Here is a 23,742-nt window from a genome sequence, read left to right as displayed (position 1 = left end):
GGGTTGCAGGCCAGTGAGCAAGGCAACAGATCCATGTAATTCTTTTTTTTTTTTTTTAAGATTTTATTCATCCATGTTTAGAGAAGGAAGGGGGGAGAGAGAGAGAGAGAGAGACATCAATGTGTGGTTGTTGGGGGCCGTGGCCTGCAACCCAGGCATGTGCCCTGACTGGGAATTGAACCTGTGGCACTTTGGTTTGCAGCACGAGCTCAATCCACTGAGCTACGCCAGCCAGGGCAGATCCATGTAATTCTTGCACATTGATGTTTCGCGCTCCCTCACCTATCTTTCCCCTCTCTCTAAAATAAGTAAAATCCTTTAATGTAAAAGTGATAAGCAATTAGTGTTTTAGAAGTACACTAGAAATAAGACAGAATATTATGTCGTTTAAAATTTATCTCATTAAAACCTTGAACATTGCCCTTCTGGTGCCATAAAGCTATAGAACAAGCATCTTTTTGGCATAGGAAGGTCAGATGCCATTGTCCAAAATGGGTATGAATACTTCTCTGAGTGTCTACGTTAAACATCGATGACAAGGGAGAAGAGCAAGAAAAGCATTTCTTCCATATTCCTGACATTCATAGAAGCCCATTTTAAAAAGTCTATATTCAAGAAAATTACACCCTCTGAAACATTGGTGGAGCGGAATCCTATACCATGGTTGACCATGAGAGATAGAAATATATTGATTATAGCTATTTTATAGCACGCTTAGCAATCTCAACTTTTCTAAATCCCTTTTTCGGCTTTCCAGAAATAAAATTAGTTAAACAGGCTTTCCCCCCTTTATTTTTGTGACATAAATTTTATTTCTCCAAAGCCAAAAGTCCATTTTCCAGCTTGAATTATTCAGTACTCTTCTCTTGCCTTTCTAATTGACTCAAGGAACTTCCTAAGTTAGGAGTTTACAAACAGATGGGACAGATGAATAGCTCATTCCTCCTTCTGCATCCTCAGCAACCTTGCCTCAGTCTTCTCTACCCATCCTTTCTTCACCTGGGTAGAATTGTACACAGTGCCCTTTCTTTGTCTCTTACTGTTTACAACTCAATTGATTTCCACTCTTTCCATTTTTTCATTCCTACTCTTACCTGTTATTCAGAAAAATCACCATCTACCTTTTGCCTTCTCCTTTCTTCTTTCAAGAGGGAAAATAAACCAAGAAACTTTACATGGAGTTTAAAGTTGATATACTCTTATATTCAGAAAAAAGGAAAATTATACTATTAGAAAGGCAGTAGGCATAAGACAGAACCAGTTTCTTTACCCCGATTCTCTTATTAAACCAAATTTACCTGTAATCATCAATACTTAAAGATCATTTTTTTATAAATTTTTTTTCATTTTATTTTTCAATTTACTAGTTTTTTTTTTAAGATTTTATTTATTTTAGAGAGGGAAGGGAGAGAGAGAGAGAGAGAAACAGAAACATCAATGTGCGGTTGCTGGGGGTTATGGCCTGCAACCCAGGCATATACCCTGGCTGGGAATCGAACCTGGGACACTTTGGTTCCCAGCCCGCGCTCCATCCACTGAGCTACACCAGCCAGGGCAAAGATCATTTTTAAAACATTTCCTATTTAGTTTTGTTTTCTTATTTTGCTTAACCACAGGTATTGAATAATTGTGGTTTTCTATTCTATTTTTTAATTATAAGTGTATAGTACTTTTAATGTAGGGGCTAACCAAGCTTTTGTGGGCTGTCCTGGGAACCTAACCACCATTTATAACCTTGTATATTGGGAAAATGTGGTATGAGCTCCAAACATTTGACTTATAGATGAAATTCTGAAACAGTGCATTTGTAATCAATCTGGTACCTCCTATATTAGATTACTACTGAATTTGAACAGCATAAGTAAAATAAAATTTAAGAGCATCCAAAAGGATTCCTATGACTACTTTTCATTAGTAACTTCATACAGCTCAGTTGGATTGATAAAAGTTTGGTTTTAGCACTTCCATCATTTTCTTGAATCCTCAGAATTGTAAATTCTCACTAAAAAAAAAAATCACTCTAAACTAAAGTTGGCTTATGAGGCCTTCACCCAGGAGCAAATTTTATTTATTTAGCAATAGTGATTGGGGAAGAGTCCTTTTCTGGCAGCTAATGACCTACTGGAGGACTTATGCGCCCAAGGCAAAGCTGAAGGCCATTAGTCCAACAGGTCATTAACTGACAAATGCCTGACCCTGAGGTCATTTCTGATACTGTAAACTGTGAAAACATTAAAGTGGGTTTGTTGGAAAGTATAGCTCTGCCAAAGAAGTTTCCTTGTAAGCATTTTTGAAAAATGCATTAAATTGTTTATTATTCATGTGGCTTAATTGTCTTTATTTGGGGCCATTTTCACTGAGCATAGTAAGCCCATCAGTCATCAGTAAACCCCAAAACTGCACTCTATGTCCAGTCTTTAGTTTTTAGAGGACAGTTTCCCTCTTAGAATATCAGATCAACTATTTCAGTACTCAGCAGCTTTAGCTACACTGTTGTGAATCTCTTATGTTTTCATAATGTGTTGAGCTATACAGGCATTTTGCTATTTCCTACTCCTCAGAGATGACCTATAAAGCTACTAAGAGATGTGGACAGACCTATCTCAGGCTTTTATTTTTTAAAATTGGCCATTTAACATTGGATAATTCATTGTACCTGTCAGAATTTCAGGTTCAGTTCTTTTTGTTCCAGACTATTTATCTAATGTCTTAATTACCCCACTTTACAAATGAAAGTAGAAACCACATAATGTAGAATATTTAATATTAATTAAAATACTACCAAACATCTTTAAATAGTACTAACATATTTATTGAGTGCTTGCTATGTAGGAAGCACGGTTGTAAGTGTGTTATGCTTATAAACCCATTTATTCCCTTCTGAGATGCAGGAAAGGGTTAAGTCATTTCTTCGATGTACCGCTGCTGCTAAATGATAGAGCTGCTGTCTAAATCCAGGCGATTTGGCTCCAAAATCCTCATGCTTAACTAGAGTCAAAAACTAACAAGCCAACAAAGAACCATGAAAACTCTTTTGCCAGCAATTTTGCAGTTACCAATCCTGGGATTTATATAATAAACAACTTCTAGTTTTTAAATATTGGAATAAATACTTCAATATAAATATCAGTAGAGACTTTAGAAAATATTTTAGAGAAATAACTATTAAGCAAAGACAACTGAATTTTTTTTTTAGTTTTCTCATCTGAAAAATAAAGGCAGCATTATCTTCATCCCCTATATTCTTGCTCCAATATTCTCTAATTCTGAGTGTTGTACGAAAGGGTCCGAACTTAAAACATATGACCATATCCTGAGAATGGCATGAAATATGAAAGGATAAAAAAGACCAGAAAAGTTGTTTATAAAATAGAGATATATTAAAGACGTCTTTAGAATGTAGTACCAGTAGGGCCAAGTTATTTTTAGAATGACATTGAATCACACATTTTAGAGAGCTGTGGAGGTATTTGGAAGGAATACAATTACAGTTTTAGACAAGATGCATCGATTTTAGTGCATATGATTCATGTTTTTATTTCTGTGGCTGCCTTTGAAGTGTAAACCTTGAGGTGTGTCTAAATTACAAATCTCTGCCTTTTACAATGGCCCTATTTAAAGGGAACTGGTTGAGCTGAAAAGTGACTTGTGTTACCACCGAAAGACCTGGTATCCTTGAAATTTGCAAGATGTATGTGTGAATCCCAGAAAAATCCTGAAATTTTTAACTCTCTGTTCCAATGGGGTCTAAGCCAATTGTCGTATGAAGCTTGCAGGATCAAAGCTGAAAGTCAGCATATGCTATAAACCAACAAGATCGATGCACACCAGACAGAGTCAGCCCCGCAGTACCCAGGAATGATTCTGTTTCATCCTGCTTCCTGCCTCTGTTTACATTCAGTTAATTAACATGTTTTGATATAAACTGATAAGAAAATTAATACCTTTTCAGACATTTCAGAATAACAGTGTTTAAACAGCTTGCCAAAAGTTTGGGACTTCATGTGCAATTAAGATGGCTAATCAGTGTGTGAGCTCTGCATTACATATATCAGCATCATAGAAGATAATGTCTCAAACCACAGATTGCATCATGTTTATTGGTGGGTGGTGAAATCAATTTAGGCAATATCAATGCTTTTTTAATGGAATATAATAGAAAATAGAGGGATAATAGAACTTTTATGAAGCTTCATTCATTTTTATATGAATATATATACTTTGTTATGATGTAAAATACAGTTATTACTGTGGGTTGTGATTTTAAAATTTTGGAAGTTGATACTATTAGGCAGTGTTCTAGCCAGCAGCATCCGTTCAGTGGATGAAATATTGTACTATGATGTTTCTTAGTATGTTCCTATGATATTGTATGCTATAATATATACTGTAATAAAAAGTTTTGCATTGTGAACTTGTGTTTCTCAAGTTTAACTTTTAGGTAAAATCACACTTGGAAAGCATCACTGAAAATAATGGAGCTTATCAGCCATGTGGGAAAAAGTGGGCCGATCACTGAAATGACAGATAGAATTTTCTAAGAGAAAGTTCGGTCAGAACAAGGCACACTGTATAGTAATGCTACGACGCAGAGAACACACTAATGTGGAGCGGACTTCACATGCATCAGTTCCCAGAGAGAGGGTGGCAAGTCAAACTCTGACTGTTGTATGACAATATCAGAGTTGCTTTTTTTGTTTCATGACTAAGCATTCAGCTCTCAGCTACTATTTTCAGTTTTTGTAATAGTACTAGATACTTGGCACAACTAATTTTTCTTAACCTATGAGAAAGCCTCTCCTCCTTTATTTCTTATGAAAAGTTAATCTTGATTTAAGCATTCTAAATTATCTGCCACTTTTTCAGGGAACTAATCATTGTTTAAATAGTAAATGAATATTTGTCATTGTTCAGTGACAAACAGAAGGCCAAGAACCATACACCTTCATTCAACAGGTGACCACATTGTTGGACTACTTTTTTACTGTTAGTAAAAGAAGTCCACTTTTTTGGCTAATTATTCCTTAAAGTTTTTATGAATAAAAAAATGTATACAGCTGCACATTTAGTTACTTCTGGTCATGGGGCTTACTGTTGATAAAGCACAGACACCTCTTACCTGGAGGTAAAGCAGATTGAAGCCCAAGAATGGATGTGGCTGGCCCCGAGTCATGCAGCTTACCTGTGCCTTACCCTTCTAAGTGATCAGACACAGGTTAACGGCCTTGATCTTTATGAGGCTGTGCCTGCTTTCATTAGTGCAGTACCAGGCACATTAATAGTCTATCACCAAATGGAATGAGTGCACTAGTCATTAATAATATTAACTATCAGCAGTTCAGATTCAAGCCATTCTCCTGAACTTGTGAACTATTTCTTACAAGCTTTATTAGTTGTGATTTTATATACTTTTCTTTAGTTCACAAAATTTTCCTGAGTCCTTTCTGACAAATGCTACCAGTAGTTAGAAGTTATAAACCAATGTATCAGCTGTTCTAAATTAAAAATTAAGATTATCAATTTTGCCGAGTTTTTGCTGCACCTGTCCTATTTGCAGTGCCATTTCTCTCTCTGCTCTTTCCTCTTAGCCAGAAAGAACTTCCAGCTCACTAGAACAGATTGCCATCCCTCCCACAAATAATCTCGGCCTTACACATTTGGCAGCATTGAACAGGCTCCCTTCAAAAAGCCAAGTTAGGAGCTTCCTCCAGAACTCCTGTGAGTTAGCGGTGTGTTTATTGTAGCAGACCTTTCATCATTGTCTTCATTAAACCTAGTCTTTGTCTGATGGGAAGGAGTGGAGAGAACCATCCTTTCACAGGCTTCATCAATGGCTTTATTAAAGCTGCTCATTTATATTAATCAGCATTGCAGATTAGGGCTCATCTGGGTTGTTTTTGCCCAGGTGGTGGGTGAGTAGATTCACCCCTTACTTGGCCACTGCTGCTGTTCCCTGTGTTCTTTCAAGGTTGGTTCTGCACGGAGTCTGCCAGCCTGGTAGCTCTGGCTGAGCACCGAGGGCTAAATCCACATGGATGGAGATAGTTTGCTTAAACACAGTTTATAAATGATAAAGTGCTTTACAAGTGATAGAGATTATTATTATTGGTTTCTATATGGGATTGCACTGCTCCTTAACCATTCCCTCTCTTCCTTACATTGGTAATGTCAATCTTTCTGTTTTTAAATGCACCTCTCAAATACTTTGTGCCCATTTGTATAAAGAGGAACTAAAGACTGTTGCTAACTGCTCTGATTACTACCATTAGCAGGCTACTCAGCATCCTTTATAACTGTATTTTTCTGTAAGACCTTTTCATTGACAATGTAGGTTTTCTGGCTTTAAAAAAAATCTTGACAATATCTCTTCAAATGCCAAAGCTCTTTGAAAAGGACACATTTACATTAAATTTGTCTTTTGTTTCTCCCAAGATGTATATGAAAAATAATTCATCCCCAAGGACACTTTACCTTTGCCACTGCTGTATGCATTGCTGTTTGTTCCTGAAGGTGGGGGGAGGAGTGCAGTAAATTTGCGTGTAATTAATGCCACCAGCTCTGCAGATGCGTGTGCGCACGGCTGTTTCCTTTGCTAGCAGCTGTTGAGAGTAGTAAAAGCCAGGGGCCACGTGTTCATTTGCTTCCTAAATAGAGTGATGGATCGCATGTTGTCTTGTCATTCCACACTGTAGCAAAAACCGTCATTAAAACAGCTTTTCCAGCGAAAGTTTTTGAAAGAGGATTATAAATCTGTAATAGCCTCCACAGTTCTTGTATACCTAACAGGCAAATTGTGTATGTAGCACCTTTTTAAAGTAAAATAAAATACAACTAAGCTGCTTTAATACATCAGCTCAATTAGCTTATGCTAGCTAGCTTTAATTGAGTCACATTGTTTATAGTTAACATTTTTCTAAAGATTTAGTTGCGTTTTACTTTTAACTTAGGACAGGTGGTCTACTCAAACAGAAGTGTTCTGATTTACTAGTTAAACACCTACAAGTTTGGTGAGTTTACTCCGTCTGTCAAATGTTAACTGACAGTACTCCTGAGTCACATTTATCTAGAAGGAACAATTTGTCTGCACAGAATGCTTACACCACTTTTTAATCCTACTTTTGCTAATCCAGGGACTATCAATTGAGTATATTACATTAATCAATTTGTGAACATAGCTTAGCATGAAGCTTCCTGAGACCAAAAGCCCCCACCCGTGAGAGTAGGTTTATTATTGTATCTGATTATTAAAGCAGTATAATAAAATGAGAAAGAAAATGTAGTACATTGTAAATTTAAGCAACATAGAAAAGTTGAAGGAAACATTGTTTTTTAAATTTGCACACAATCGCAGGTCTCTTTTTTTTTTAAGATTTTATTTATTGCCCTGGCTGGCGTAGCTCAGTGGATTGAGCGCTGGCTGGGAACCAAAGTGTCCCAGGTTCAATTCCCAGCCAGGGTACATGCCTGCGTTGCAGGCCATAACCCCCAGCAACCGCACATTGATGTTTCTCTCTCTCTCTCTCTCTCTCCCTTCCCTCTCTAAAAGTAAGTAAATAAAATCTTTTTTAAAAAAAGTAAAATAAGGTATAATTTAATAAAAAAAGATTTTATTTATTTTTAGACAGGGGAAGGGACAAAGAGAGGGAGAGAAACATCAATATGTGGTTGCCTCTCACGCAACCCCACTGGGGACCTGGCCTGCAACCCAGGCATGTGTCCTGACTGGGAATCAAACCAGCGACTCCTTGGTTTGGAGGCCAGCACTCAATCTGCTGAGCCACACCAGCCACAGCTAAGGAAAAAAAAATTATTTAAAAATCATCTGGAATCTTACCACTTATACATTATCATTATTAATACTCTTTTGTCCTTTATTATTGATTTGAGAGAGAGAGAAACAATGATGTGTTATTCCACTTATTTATACATTCATTGGTTGCTTCTTGTGTGTGCCCTGACCGGAGATTGAACTTGCAACCTTGGTGTATTGGGGTGATACTCTAACCAACAGAGCTACCCAGTCAGGGCCTTTTGTCTTTTATACTTTTATCTCTGCATATATAAGCACATAAATTGACCTCATTTTTGTCTTAAAAATACCTATCATGCTATTCTGTTTTGAAACCAGCTTTTTTTATCCTTAAGAATATTTTACAGACATCTTTGTATAGTAAGTGAGGATATATTTTTTGTCATTTTTTTTTACCACCTCCTACTTCTCTCAATTTCTGTTTTTTATAATGAGAATGTAACTAAAGCCCAGGACATAATCATCACAACACCTTATTATTATAGGCATCACTTCAGTTTTTTAGTTAAAAAATAATAATTGAATTGTAGTTAACCCTTGCCAAAAAATAAAGAATGAGACAATTACATATTATCATGAAATCTGTTCTGTAAAATCAATATTTAAGAAATTTATTCAGCCCTGACTAGTGTGGCTCAGTTGGTTGGGCATCATCCCAGAAAGTAAAAGGTTGCCAGTTCATTCTGGGTCTGGGCACATGCCTAAGTTGGGGGTTTGGTTCCCAGTTGGGGCATGCAACTGATCAATGTTTGTCTCTCACATCGATGTTTCTCTCCCTTTCTTTCTTCCTCCCTTCCCATGTCTCTAAAAAAATAAATAAAATTTTTTAAAAAAGAAAGAAATTCATTCCAAAGGTCAGTTATATCAGATCTGTGTGCGAAGGTTTAGGTGCATGTGGACACTACATATTCCTTATCTTTGGTGAGAGAGCAGTGTTTAAAGTGGGAAAGATCAACAGTTGCTTAAGAATGCCAGCCAGAAGTACACTGTTCATTTACTTTTCCATGTGACCTCCCTGGTAGCCAAAAAATGAGGTGGCAGGAGAAGCCAGCTCATAACCCTGACATTGTGAATGGTTACCACTCTGGCTCCACGGAAAGCTGTGTCATTAGAAAATTGGTGGATAGTGTATGGCGTTGCTGTAGTCAGATTTAAACATATGGCACAAAGTGAAAAGCATTTTTGCATTTGAATGTACAGGTGAGCAATTCTGCTATTCCCACAACCTCCAAAATGCAGAAATGAAAAAACTGTTTCCCTTTTATTCTCTAGACTGCTAAAGTATATTTTAAAACACCAATGGTGACAGGAACACAATCTGAAATTATTTCAGGGTGTAACAAGTCATCATTGCAAAGATCTCTGATTTGGGTTGAAACAGTCTTTCTGTGTATTTTGTTCTTGAATTAAAATTCACTTTCTTCTGCAATGTTTGGGCACCCAATGTAAAAGCCACTGTGATCTTCATTTCCACACTATGACTTTCACCTACCCAAGACTTACATTGAAAATACAGAGTAATAACTTAGAAATATAGAAGACTAGCAAGTTAGCACTCACTGAGACTTAACGTTCCAAATGCTTCTCTAAGTGCTGTACATACTTACTCATTAGAGAAGGAAGTGATGTGGGCAACTGAAGCCATTATTTGTTTGATGTAACTTTGCACTTAAACTTGATGTCATTCTGAATCCGATATGTATGAATCACTCTCAAGCCTTAGAGCCCTTCAAGACCCAGCGCTCAACAATGTGACCTTTAACTGACCCAAGTAGGACTTCTTTGCCAGCTTGTTGGGCTAGGCTACCAGTCGGAAGGATTTAAAAAAAAAAAAAAAAAACGGGAATTGTTTCCTTCTGATTCTAGATATTGGAACTAAGGGGGATGGGGTACGAAAAGTTCCTCAAATAAAATAATCAGTATCAGACAGAAGAACAGGTTCATGTAAAAAGAACAGATTACCAAAAAAGTTTTTAAGTTTACATGCTTAATTATAAATACTAAGATCTGCATTTCTAGAAGCTTAGAATCTTAGAACTGGAAGGGATCTTAAGGAATTGTTTTGCATCTTTTCTCATTTTATCGTTAAGGAAAACCAAAGCTTAGAGAAATTAATGGATTTGCCCGAAATCTCACAATGAAATCTAAGTAGTAGACCTCAAACTAGAATCTGGATCCTCCAGCTCCCTGTCCCCTGCTCTGTCGTTACTGTCCGATCTGTTGGGCTTCTGACGCTGGCCAACATTGAGGTTCTCTGAGCCTCCCTTCCTTTAGAGCATGTTCGTTTGCCCTGCTGGGCTGGAGAAACAGAAGTCCTTGAATGTTCTTCACGGTTGCTCTTGTCCAAAGCACCAAGAAGTCTGGGCCTTGGGCGCTTGGCCTCGGGAGGTCTGGCATTAGGCTTCCGGTTTCTCCTCTGGCTGCCATTATCCTTGCTAGCTTTTGGGGTTGCTCAAACAAATTAGTCCTCAAGAATCTGAAGAAAAAAAATGTCATTAAGCAATTGCTTTCTTGTATTTTAGTACAAGTTATCTAAACAGGTGAATGCCTGTGGTAGTAAGCCATAAAATGAAAAAAAATATTAGTTTTGTTAAAGTATGTGTGGCTGGTTTCCTTGTGGTGTTTCTATAAATATTTGCAATTTTAAAGGAGGATGATGCTTAAACACATCTCTCTTCAGTATAATTTTTAAAGTAAACATTTCAGGCAATGGAAAGAGATTTACATGTGCTCAAAGTCACCCTTGCCTGGGATACATGCAGTTCCCCTGGGCTATTCCTGTTTTTCAAGGTCTCTTATCTTCCTGGACTTGTTAACCCACTGTAGTCCAAAGCGTTTTCCTTAATGGTTGTCATCGGCTATGAGGATGTATTCTGCTCAGTTTGGAAGTATATGTCATTCACAAATTATGAACTTGTAAGTACAGTCTGCCTGTATATGCTGATTGCATTAAGAGAAGAATAGTCAGAGAGTAAAATATTATTGTTGCCTCTGCCTCATCTGGAATTTCAGGGAAGTAAAGGAATACTGTGGTTATCCAGAGCCAGATCCATTGTTAAAAGTTCATACCATCATTCTGACATTTAGCGTCAAACTTTGTCTTTGTAAATCCCTCTTCAGTTTACCAGTGCTGGTCTCAGAGCTCAAACTATTTCAAACCCATAACATTTCTTAGTGAGTGATTGATCTGTATTATGTGTCCAGCCATCAGGAGGATCTTGGGATGTTGCTTGTATAAACTGTAATCCAATCTGATGCTGTGCATTTAGTTACAGTCTTTCATAGACCTATTGGCGATACTCAATCCTCCTGGATTTGGGAATAGGGCTTATCTGATACCTTCAGGGGAAAAAAAAATCCATTCATTTTTCTCTCTTCCCCACTTAAATAACTCAACACATCTGGTAACACTGTAGGATCATTGTCCTTCCAGTTCCTCTGCAGCTCATGTTGCTACAATATTTCTTAAGTATTTAGTTACCTAAAGGGCAATGTGATTTTTTAAAAAAAAGACTTTGTATGGTTCTTACAAATTAACCCATTTGCAGAGCTAGAAAAAAAATACTCCTTTAATCAGCAAAATTTCCATATCAGCAACCTTGTGTAAGTTATGCAGTAAGTATGTAAATATAAGTCTGGTTATAAATACTCATGCATTAAAATTTTAAAGCAAGTCTTTCTATAAATTAATGTAATTTGCCTCTAAGAAAATGTTTATTAAATCCGGGGTACCTGAAATTGAACTATCTTGTTGTTTGGTTCTGTATCCTTTGGCTTAATAATGTCTTCAATTACAAGAATGATAAAAACTGAAACAAAATCCTTTAATTCAATCAGAACTGAGCTAAATTTTAGGAAGCAAAGAGTGGGAATCAGATACACAACTGCATAATATTGGAAGCTAAATATACAAGATGCTAAGTCTTCCTTCATACGAAGCAGATAGGGTTGCCTTGAGAAATTCTTATTTGAAGAGGCTGCAATGAACGTTATAATAAATAGCACTATTTTATCTTTCTGAATTAAGATGATTTATGCAAACAACTCTAAATTGTACAGTAGCTCCAAAGAGACCATTTACTGTTTTCTGCTTGTTTTACATTCTGGAACAAGTTCAAAGCTTTTGATTTTGCTTGATTTTTTTTTAAATAGCCTGAGCCTTGAAAGTAATACAGGTTTGATGAATATGATTTCAGTACTGTTTCTGTAAAAAAAATTACAAGTTTGAAAATAAGGTATGTTTGACCCAGGATTCCTACACCAAACAAATCCACAGTGCATTTTACATGCAACAGAATGAACACATTTGAAAGGTTAGTCATTTGCTTTTGCATTCTGTATTAAGTATGAAAATTAGCATTGTAATCACTGCCAGAATGGGGATATTGAAAAGTATCCACCTGACAGAAATAAACATACAGAAAATAAATTGGATTAAGATTTCAGTAGTTATCTGAAATTTAAGCTTATGTTCAAAGTGGCTATTACTGGACTTTCATGTATAGTACATAAATACTGTGACTATAAGGTTTTTTGATTTTGGGGGTTTTGGGGTTTTGTTTTGTTTTGTTTTGTTTTTTTGCTTAAATTATGACTGAAAAAAATTGGATCACAGCTCTTAATATCCAGGTGGGCAATGTCATTGCCAGAATCTTTGCACATAACCCTGTTTTTGTTTTGTTTTGTTTCTATCAAACATAACTGCCTTGCTCCTAAGTCTTCTGAGCCATTCTGAGGTAAAAAAATGTTTTTATAATTGTTTCTTTTAATCTTTGATCTTGTTTTTTTAGGTTGTGGAACTTTTAGCAAGTGCCCTTAGGGACTTGGTACGAGGAGTATACCATGAAAATTTTACTTCAGCAAAGGTAAGGATTTGGTAGTCATTATAAAATGTTAGGTTAAAAACCCTCATGGCAAAACTAGAATTGACGAGTAAAAATGTCATTTTTGTTTTCTGTTTAAATTGCACATGGCATTTTTTTTAGATTAGTGTTTTGGCTACAAATTCATGGCCATACGCTTACTACATAGCAGATTTAGCCAATTAAAACAACCTCTTATCCTCTAGCTGGATTCACAGTCTGTTCCATCTGCAGCAGCCCAGTAGATACCAGGATTTTGCTGGCTGGCAGGTAGCTGCTGTCAAAAGACAAGCAGACTGGAGGAACAGCTCATGCTGAGGTGGCTGGGCCTGGCCTTTTCCCAGAGGAAGGGCCCTACCATGTCCCAATGGAGTGGACGTGATTTCAAGAAGGTGACTACTGGGGACATGCGGGAGCAGTGTCTTTTATATCTAAGATCCAGAATTTATTGCATTATTAAATTCTCCATGATAAGAATGTCAATGGTTACACAGTTGGATTATTTTGATAAATTTTATAGATCTAGAATTAAGGCTTTTTGACTCATTTGGCAGGACATCTCAAGAAGGGTTAGGTTTTATTTCCTTAAAGTGCCGTTAATACATTTCAGTAGGATATCGAATGTGAAGCAATTGCTTCATTGACCACCATCATCATTTAACATGGTATGTGCTGTTACAAGGGGTTCCCATCATAGTGTTTCATTATTCTAACTTCTTTCACTTCTGTGTTAGCAAGATTTCACTCACTGCAAATGAGAAAATATATGCATATATGCACATCTTAAGCTTTTTGACATTTCCATTTGAAAAAAGAAAGACAAATTTTACTGGAAATGAAACATAGAGCATGAGCAACTTGGGTAAGAAATTTAAAAGTATAACCCAGGGGTTCTGGACGGTTCAGAGAGTGGTTAGTGAAATGTGAAGAATTGTACCTTGGATGTCTGCTTATAGTGTATTTGGTTCAGAGAACTACCGTTCCCAGTAAGCATATCTAACTTCATCCAAGCAGCATAGTATTGTGGAGACCTGGCGGGATGTATGACCACCGTGTTTCCCCTTTGCGGTGTTTTTCAAAAACATACCATCATTCGCTGTGGCTAAAGGTTATAATAGCAGATTATAACATGGAGGACTCCTGGTCTGATTCCGCTCGTAGAAAGTCATCCTGCATGTGGCATGATGATGATGGATAGCTAGCCAGACAGCGCTCTGTAACACTGTGGTAAGTAATCACCTGTGTCTTTACACTTAATCTTAATAGCAGGTACTATTGCTATCCCCATTTTACATGTGAAAATTGAGGTTTAGAGCAGATTGAGTAATTTGTCTACTGTCATACAACTTGTTAGTTGAGATTTAAACTCCAGGGCTCAGGCTCTTAACCTCTCATCCTGTGCCTCTATACCTTAATAAATATTGACTTGCTACTACCCACCTGCCATACCTGGGATCCCACGATATGCGGCGATTACAGTGGCTCTTCTGGCAGCTGAAGCATTGTTTTCCCTTTGTATATTTTCAAGGTGTTCAACTTAGTTTTATATAAAATATTAATATTTTACAGTTAAATATATATCAATTTTTAAGTGAAAGTGTTATTGGTTTAAAGATTCATGATTTATTCATTCTCACCATTTGTTCACTATAATTAGTTCAGTTCATTAATAATTTAGTGAACATTTGTTACGTACTTTGCTATATGTCAGGAAGACCTAATGGCAACAACAATAATAAATGCTTGAAGAGCACTTTACAGTTTGCTTATACTTTCTTTCTGCACAGTCATCAATGGAAAGGGTGACATTTGTTGGTAAACCCATTTTATTGAGTTAAAGCCTGAAATTCATAAATAACAAATAGCAGGAAAGCTTAGTGCCAGAAATTGTTAACGTATGTTTGACGGCAACATGATCTGAACCCAGGTTTTTTTACTCCACATTTCATATTCTCTGTTTCTTCCTGGGGTAAGAAAAAATGAAGCAGTAATACATGAGCCACCACATAGCAAGCAGCAGCTACTGACTTTGATTAACAAGTAAGTTTTACACAAAAAAATCTGTAGCTGCCCTGGCCAGTGTGACTCAGTTGGTTGGGCATCATCCTGCAAACCAAGAGGTCGTGGGTTTGGTTCCCAGCCAGGGCACATATGTAGTCCCTGGTCCCCGGTCAGGGCATGTACGGAGGGCAACCTACTTGATGTTTCTCTGTCACATTGATGTTTCTCTCCCTCTCTTTCTCCTTCCCTTCTAAAACAGGATAGGGTAGGGTAGGGTAGGGTAGGGTAGCGTAGGGTAGGGTAGGATAGGATAGGATAGGATAGGATAGGATAGGATAGAATAAAATTAGCTATGCTTTGTTCATCTGCCCTCTTTCCCCACCACCTCCCCAAACACGGTCCTTTAATGCATTCAAGACTTTTTTTAAGCAGTTACATTTCTGAATATAGCCAAACTATTTAAAGTGCTATTTTTTTTAAATAATGGAAGCAAAAATGTATAGTTGAACTGAATCAGTGAGCATACTTTTTGATGCCTCTATTTGTACCCCATGTTCAATTTAGGTTAACCACATTTCCCTTCCCAACCAAGAAATTCTGACTACACACACACACACTTACACACTTCGAGTGTGCTTGCCATTGGAATGGCTCCTCACAATTTGGTTTTTCTCACTTGGCCCAGGAATCAGTTCAGAGGCAGAGAACACTGCCCCACATGGAGCGCCTTGGAGGTTTTCCAGTTCTAACTGGACTGGAAGCCGCCACAAGTGGAGATCCTCTGAGAAGGGAGTTTGCCCAGCCTCCCTAGCCTTGGGCCAATTCAGCACACAAAAGAATTGCTTTGTGATTTAAATAAGCAGCAAACCATTTCATGTGTGTAGGGATAAGAGGATAAAATAGTGGTCTGTTTTCTATATGGCTACTTGATGCAGTGCTGGAGGTGATCTGGCAGTTCAAAGACAGTTTTCTATGGAGCCGTGCCTGTGCAATGAAGGTAAACACATTAAAGCAAATGGAGGGGAATTGGAACAGAATATGTTTGAAATCACCTTCTCCAGAAGAAGTTTGCAGAGAAAAAGTTTGAGAATTTACCTGACTTATTTCAGTAATACTTAACAGATAATAGGTGAACTGTGACAATGCAAACATTGAAAGTAATTTAGGAAACCCATCTTTCATTCTATCCATTGAAAAATAGCATTTTATTTTTACATTTGCTAGTTTGTGAACCATTTCTTCCTCACAGTAAAAATTAGCCACTGTGCTTTCTTTTTTTTAAAATTACATTTTATTGATTATGTTGTTAAAGTTGTTCCATTTCCCCCCTTCACTCCCCACCACCCTGTACACCCTCTCCCACCCACATCCCCCTCTTTAGTCATGTCCATGTGTCATACTTATAAGTTCTTTAGCTTCTACATTTCTCATACTATTCTTACCCTCCCCCTATCTATTTTGAACCTACAATTTATGCTACTTATTCTCTGTACCTTTTCCCCCTCTCTCCTCCTCCCACTCCCCTGTTGCTAACTCTCCATGTGTTCTCCATTTCTGTGGTTCTGTTCCTGTTCTAGTTGTTTGCTTAGTTTCTTTTGGTTTTGCTTTAGGTGTGGTTGTTAATACTTGTGAGTTTGCTGTCCTTTTACTATACATGTGTTTTTTTTTATCTTCTTTTCTTAGATAAGTCCCTTTAACATTTCATAAAATAAGCACTTGGTGATGATGAACTCCTTTAACTTGACCTTATCTGAGAAGCACTTTATCTGCCCTTCCATTCTAAATGAAAGCTTTGCTGGATAGAGTAATCTGGGATATAGGACCTTGTTTTTCATGACTTGGAATACTTCTTTCCAGCCCCTTCTTGTCTGTAAGGTCTCTTTCGAGAAATCAGCTGACAGTCTGCTGGGAACTCCTTCGTAGGTGACTGTCCCCTTATCTCTTGCCGCTTCTAGGATTCTCTCCTTCATTTTTACCTTGGCTAATGTAATTATGATGTGCCTTGGTGTGTTCCTTCTTGGATCCAACTTTTTTGGGACTCTCTGAGTTTCCTGGACTTCCTGGAAGTCTATTTCCTTTGCCAGAATGGGGGAGTTCTCCTTTATTATTTGTTCAAATACATGTTCAATCTGTTGCTCTTCCTCTTCTCCTGGTACCCCTATAATTCGGATGTTGGAATGTTTAAAGATGTCCTGGAGGTTCCTAAGCTTCTCCTCATTTTTTTGAATTCTTATTTCTCCATTCTTTCCTGTTTGGTTGTTTCTTTCTTCCTTCTGGTCCACTCTATTGTTTTGAGTCCCAGTTTCCTTCCCATCACTATTGGTTCCTTGTGCATTTTCCTTCATTTATTTTATGGTAACCTGCATTTGTTCATCTAATTTGCACCCAAAATCAACCAATTCTGTGAGCTTCCTGATCACTAGTGTTTTGAACTGTGCATCTGATAGATTGGCTATCTCTCGGTTGCTTCAAAGGATGAGTCCTGGGGCATTGATTTGTTCCTCTGTTTGAGACATGTCTCTCTCTCTCTCTCTCTCTCTCTCTTTTTTTGGTCTGGTCGCTCCAGTTATGGTGAGGGGCGGAGCCTTAGGTGTTCACTAGGGCTGAACACCCCAGTCGCTAGATTGTGAGGTTGTATGTGGGGGCAGGGGCGGGAGGGAAAAATGACGGTTGCTCCATTCTCCATAGGACCTCAGTCCCTTTTCTGGGATCCTGGGTTGCGTGCTCTGCCCTGCTCCACAATCGCCACCTCACTGGGTATGCCATCTGCTGCTTGTGTACTCAGGGTCCACCTGCTGCGATCTTGTGCGCCCCAGATGCCTTACGCGCCCTCGGTTGCCTTATGCGCCCAACTCTCTCTGCTCTCCTCACTGTGACCCGCACCGCGACCCGCCGCCTAGCTGCTCCTCTCCGCTCCTCCTACCGGTCTCAATGGGTCTATTTGAACTTCTTGGCTGTCCGACTTCCATTCAGATAAATTCTCTGTCAGTTCTGGGTGTTATTCTGCCTCTAAATTGTTGTTGTTCCAATCTTGGTTGTGCGTGGAGGTACGGTGCATCCACCTATGCCTCCATCTTGGCCGGAACCCCACTGTGCTTTCTTTAATGTTTGTAAAATCTCTCTCCTGTCTACTGTTTTTTTAGTTAACTAATTGAAGAAAAAAGCACATTAAATATTGTTTGCCATTCTGAGAAACCTCAGTCAAGCTGCCTTGAACATTGTACTCATGTTACTCACTGTACACACTAAATATTTTTGTTATATTTTATTGATTATGCTATTACAGTTGTCCTGATTTTTCCCCATTTGCCTGCCTCCACTCAGCACCCCCAACTCCCTCAGGCAAACCCCCCACCCTTGTTCTGCATGGGTCAAGTATATAAGTTCTTTGGCTGCTCCATTTCCTGTGCTGTACTTTACAGCCCCATGGCTATACTGTGACTACCTACTTGTACTTCTTAAACTTCTCACCTCTTCACCCATTCTTCCACACCCTCCTCTTATCTGGCAACCATCAAAATACTCTCAATATCAATGATTATGTCTCTGTTCTTGTTTGCTTAGTTTGGTTTTTAGATTCAATTTTTGATAGATTCATATTTTTTACCATTTTATTGCTCATAGTTTTGATTTTCTTCTTTTGCTTATATAAGTTCCTTTAACATTTCGTATAATAATGGTTTGGTGATGATGAACTCCTTTAGTTTTTCCTTGTCTGGGAAGCTCTTTATAGGCCTTCGATTCTAAATGATGGCTTTGCTGGGCTGAGAAATCTTGGCTGTAGGTCTCTGTTTTTCCTGACTTTGAATATGTCTTGCCAACCCCTTCTAGTCTGCAAAGTTTTTTTGTTTTGTTTTGTGTGGTTTTTTTTTTTGAGAAATCAGCTGACAGTCTTATGGGAACTCCCTGTAGGTAATAAACTGCTTTTCTCTTGATGCTTTTAAGATTCTCTCTTTATCTTCAAACTTTGGCATTTTCATTATGGTGTGTCTTGGAGTGGGCCTCTTTGCATCCATCTTGTTTGGGACTCTCTGTACTTCCTGGACTTGCATGTCTATTTCCTTCACCAAATTAGGGACATGTTCTTTTATTATTTTTTCAAATAGATTTCCAATTTCTTGCTCTTTCTCTTTTCCTTTTGGCACCCCTATGATGCAAATGTTGTACGTGTTAAAGTTGTCCCAATGCTGCTTATACTATCCTCATTTTTGGATTGTTTTTTCTTGTTGTTGTTCTGATTGGTTGTTGTTGTTTTTTCTTCCTTATGGCCCAAATCATTATTTGATTCTCAGCTTCATCTGCTCTACTGTTGTTTTTCTGTAAATTGTTCTTTATTTTAATCAGTGTATCCTTCATTTCTGGGTCTTTTTTATACTATTGAGGTCTTCACTAAGTTCCTTGACCATCCTTATAACCAGTGGTTTGAACTCTGCATCTGATAGACTGCTTATATCCATTTTGTTTAGCTCTTTTTCTGGAGTTTTGATCTGTGCTTTCACTTGGGCCATGTTTCTTTGTTTCCTCATTTGGCAGCCTCCCTGTGTTCGTTTGTGTGTATTAGGTAGAGATGCTTTTACTTCCTGTCTTAGTAGCATGGTCTGTTGCAGAAAAGTGCACTGGGAAATGGGAATAAATAAATAAAGGAATAATGAGAATAATAGAAAGATGGGTTTTATCACATGCATGACAATTATAAGGCCAGAAGGTAGCACTAATACCATATTTAGTGATTGAGCTAGGAGAGTAATTGAAGACTTTTAAACAAAGGGATCCGATTAACCCTCAGGAAAGTTAATTCAGCAGTCATTTAGAAGAGACTGAAGGGAAATGAGAACAGTTGGGCAACCAAAATACTGATGAAGCCCAGAGGTGCTCTTCTCCCACTCCAGCGTGGTGGCCCCCTTCCTGATATTCAGATTTCTGTATCAGCATTACCTTCACAGAGAGAATCCCCAACCCAATCTGAAGAAGCCACCCTATTTAATTCTCTTTTTCCTAATCACAGTTGTCATCATCTGGAGTTTTACTTATTATTTTCAGTCTCCTCCTACAAGACTATGAACTCTCTGGGAAGAGACATTTTATTTACCATTATATTCCAGACCAGTGCCTAGCACATTAGTAGTAGCCCAAAAATATTGGTTAAATTAATGATACAGAAAAGTCTAGAATGCTTGAAATGTAAGATTTCTCTCATTTCGGGGTACCTTTATTAATGTACAACACACTGCAAATATTTAAAGCCCCCAGTGTGTTGATATATGTGTGCACCATTGCAACAGTCATCACAATCTGAGTAATAAATACATCCGTCACTTCCAGAGAACAGCCTCGCTTGCTCCCTGCTACAGAAGCAGTGGACCCCCAGCCTCAGTGTTCTTTGGGTATAACATAGATCCACTGAAGGCTTAGCACCCATCTGAGCCCATTGCATTGTCCCTGCAGGTCTGGGGCCATGGGTAACCAACACAAGTATGCTGATGCACGTGCTTCTCACTGTGCCGTGAATAATAAAGTCCTTTGTGTCTGACCCATGAAACAGTCACAGGCTAACCCATTAGGTTATATATAGGGTAAAATCTAATCTCAGACCCAACAACTAGAACCTTCAGTACAGTATTCAGGTGGTGAGAAAGAATGTCCTTGCCATGGTCCTGATGCTAGAAGGAAAACATTCAGTATTTTAGCATTAAGTGAGATATAGGCTTTTGTTTTTGTAGGGACTCACTCTTGATTGGTGAAGAAGTTTCCTTATATTCCTAATTTCCTGAGAGTTTTTGTTATCAGGAATTAATGTTGGATCCTGACAGTTTTATTCTGTAGCTGTTGATGTAATCATATTTTTATTTTTTTTATTTTTTTTCTCTTTTAGATTATTTTCTAGTCTGATGATATGGTGAGTTGATTGCTTTTAAACCAGCCTTGCATTCCTGAATTAAATCGAACTTGGACATGATGCAGTCTGCTTTTTATATATTCTAGGATTTGATATGCTAAAATTTTGTTAATTTCTGCATCTGTATTCATGAGGGGTTTGGGTCTGTTATTTTTAATTCTTTGTAATGTCTTTGTCCAGCGTGAGTATCACAATGATGCCAGCCTCGAAATGAATTAGGAAACATTTTCATCTTTTTTTATTTCTAGAAGAGTTTTTGTAGGATTAGTACTATTTCTTCCTTAAATGTTTGATAGAATTCACTAGTGAAGCCATCTGGAGCTTTCTTTGTGGGAAAGTTTTTTGTTTTGTTTTGTTTTACTACAAATTCAGTTGCTTTAAAAACTATGAGGCTATTTAGGTTATTTATTTCTTCTTATCAATACCTTTAAGTGCCCTCTGATTTTCTCAGTGGTACACTATTAGAGGCTTAAGGAAAACATCACCAGTTGCATTAATAATAGCAGTAGGGTAAACCTGTCTTTTCATGCCTTATGTCTCTTAGCCTCCTTTTCTTTTATAAAAATAAATGTCTTGCTCAGCAATTTTTTCCAATAAATTTTATTTTTGTCTCAGTTAAACACTTGCTTATACAAATACCCATTTTCTGTAATTATTTCCTCAGTTCTCAGGACCTCACGGCCACTTCAGTGACAGCTGCAGCCCTCTTTCCAGTAACCTTGAAGCTATGAAGCTGCCCTCCCCTCAAACACTGATCAAGCCACCCACGACTACCTTTAAATTCCACTTTTGCAACACTGTCATCATCATCATCATCATCATCATCCAGTGCTTTCTCTTTCATCTTATTAAAAAGACTGACCAATTTCTCCTTAACTATAAGGAGAAGGAATAACTATAAGTTAAGGAGAAATAACTTACCAGAACACAATACTTTGTACACCTATCAGTCCACTCAGACAGTTGACTTTCCATTTTATCTCTCATTGGGTGCTGACTAGAAGAGACCACTTTGCTACCAGCATAACGAGTAGTAAGTTTGGCAGTGTTCAAGAATCTTGCTCTCTGCTGCATGTGAGTGGTAGGAATGGTGGTCGCAGGCTAGTTCAACTCATGCGCAATGTCTTTATTTCATTTACCATAATTGATATGCTTAGTTACATACAGTTTTGCACTAAATGTGACACCCTTACAAGCTCTCTTAGGCTTTTCTGATACTTCAGGACAAACATCTTGCCAAAGGAAACACAAAACAAATCGAGATGAAGCACAGATGCTCATAGACACAGTTCAAAGCTATTGAACTGTGCTTGATGGTGACTTGATGCTAAGATGCTGAGTGTAGTTCCCAGGGAAGGTGCTGGGTGGCGCTACTCTCACTGCTGGGGTCCGTGCTGCCTCTGTAATGTCTGACTGCTAAGCAGTTGCTAAACACTATTTACACTTTCTGCCTTTTTCTGTAAAAACAAAAACTCTCTTCGGATTTCTTTCACTTAGCAAAAATAGGTACCAGTGTAGATCTTTCATAAAAGCAAAGTGGTGTAACAGAAACTTTTGAAAAGCAGGGTATACCTGTGTGTTATAAATCCCATAATACATTGTTACTGTTTTTGCTTTAAACATTTGATTATATTTTAAAGAGATTTTAATTTTCTAAAATGTCTTTTATATTTACCCACATAATTAACATTTTCCATGCTTTTCATTTTCAGTGATTCTTTGTATCAATCCAGATTTCCATGTGGTATTATTTTTCCTCTTCCTAAAAGATTTCTTTTGGCATTGCTTGTAAGTGCAGGTATGCTACTGGTGGTGAACTCTTTCTGTTTTTGTGTGTCTGAAAAAGCCTTTATTTTGGCCTTGTTTTTAAAGATGTTTCAAAACATAGCTACAGCATTCAAGATTGAAAATTTTTTTCTTTTGTGTTTTAAAGATATTTCTTTATTGTCTTCTTACATTGTTTCCAATGAGAAAGCTGTTGTCATCCTAATCTTTGTTCTTCTATGTACAATGTGTCTAGACTTCATGGCTATTTTTTTGGTTTTCTCTTTACCACTGGTTTTGAGCGATTGGATCACAATGTGCCTTAATATCATTTTTTTAATTATTCTTATGCTTGAGGTTCATTGAACTTCTTGGATCTGTGTGTTTATTATTTTTATCAAATTTGGGAAATTTTTGGTAATTATTTTTTTAAATATTTTTCTGTCTTTCCTCCTCTCTCTTTCACAGAGACTCCAATTACATATGCAATAGGCTGCTTGAAGTCATCCCATAATCGACTGATGCTATATTCTTTTCTTTTTTTTTCCAGTATTTTTCTCTTTGCATTTCATTTTGGATCATTTCTATTGGTTTGCATTCAAGTTCACTAATTTATATTTTCCATGTTTCTACTTAACGTGTTCAGTGTTTCTTCCAGCTCCTAGACCATATGGAATACAGTTATGAAAACTGTTTTAATATCCCTGTCTACTAATTCTATCATTTGTGTCATTTCAGAGTTGATTTTAATTAACTGTTATTTTTCCTCATTATGCATTACATTTTCCTGCCTTTTTTTTTTTTGCATGCTTGCTTATTTTTTTATTGGATACCAGACACTGTGAGTTTTATTTTGTTGGATGCTAGGTATTTTTGTGTCTCTATAAATACTCTTGAGCTTTCTTCTGTAATGAAGTCAAGTTACTAGAGACAGTTTGATCCTTTGAGGGCTTACTTTTAAGCTTTATTAGGCAAGATCAGAGTAGCATTTAGTCTAGGACTGATTTTCCCACAGCTAAGGCAAATTGTTCTGAGTACTCGACTGATACCCTGTGAATTATGAGTTTTTCCACTCTGACTTGTGGGAGCAGGAACTACTGACAACCCTCTGCGAGCCATAGGGATTATTCCCTCTAGTCCGTTTGAATGAGTCTAGTCCATTTGAATGAGTTCCCAGACTTTGATATTTTCTTTACACCCATGTATTGATAATGCTCAGCTGAAGACTTAAGGGAAACACTCTGTATATCTCCGTGACTCTCTGAACGGATCTTTCATCTGTCATACTCAGTCCTGTGAACTCTAGCCACTAATTCTTTGGCCTCTCTGGGCATGCAGATCCATCTTCTCAACTCAGGGTAACCATTGGGCTCTACTGCAGGCTTGTGTTCTGTCTCAGAGATCACTGT

The 23,742-nt window shown here is 37.6% G+C and overlaps 1 protein-coding gene across 1 annotated transcript in view; it reads left to right on the top strand.

The window, feature by feature from the left end:
* PDSS2 (decaprenyl diphosphate synthase subunit 2) overlaps positions 1–23,742 on the top strand; it is a 243,231-nt gene that overhangs the window by 151,414 nt on the left and 68,075 nt on the right. Inside the window, exon 4 of the mRNA XM_028510041.2 lies at positions 12,601–12,675. Coding sequence (XP_028365842.1) covers positions 12,601–12,675 — 75 coding nt within the window. The remainder of the gene's footprint in view (positions 1–12,600; positions 12,676–23,742) is intronic.

This window comes from Phyllostomus discolor, chromosome 4 (assembly GCF_004126475.2).
Source record: "Phyllostomus discolor isolate MPI-MPIP mPhyDis1 chromosome 4, mPhyDis1.pri.v3, whole genome shotgun sequence".
In the NCBI taxonomy this organism is placed as follows: Eukaryota; Metazoa; Chordata; class Mammalia; order Chiroptera; family Phyllostomidae; genus Phyllostomus; species Phyllostomus discolor.
Note: the sequence above shows the minus strand (reverse complement) of the source record. Positions and strands in the feature narration are given on the sequence as shown.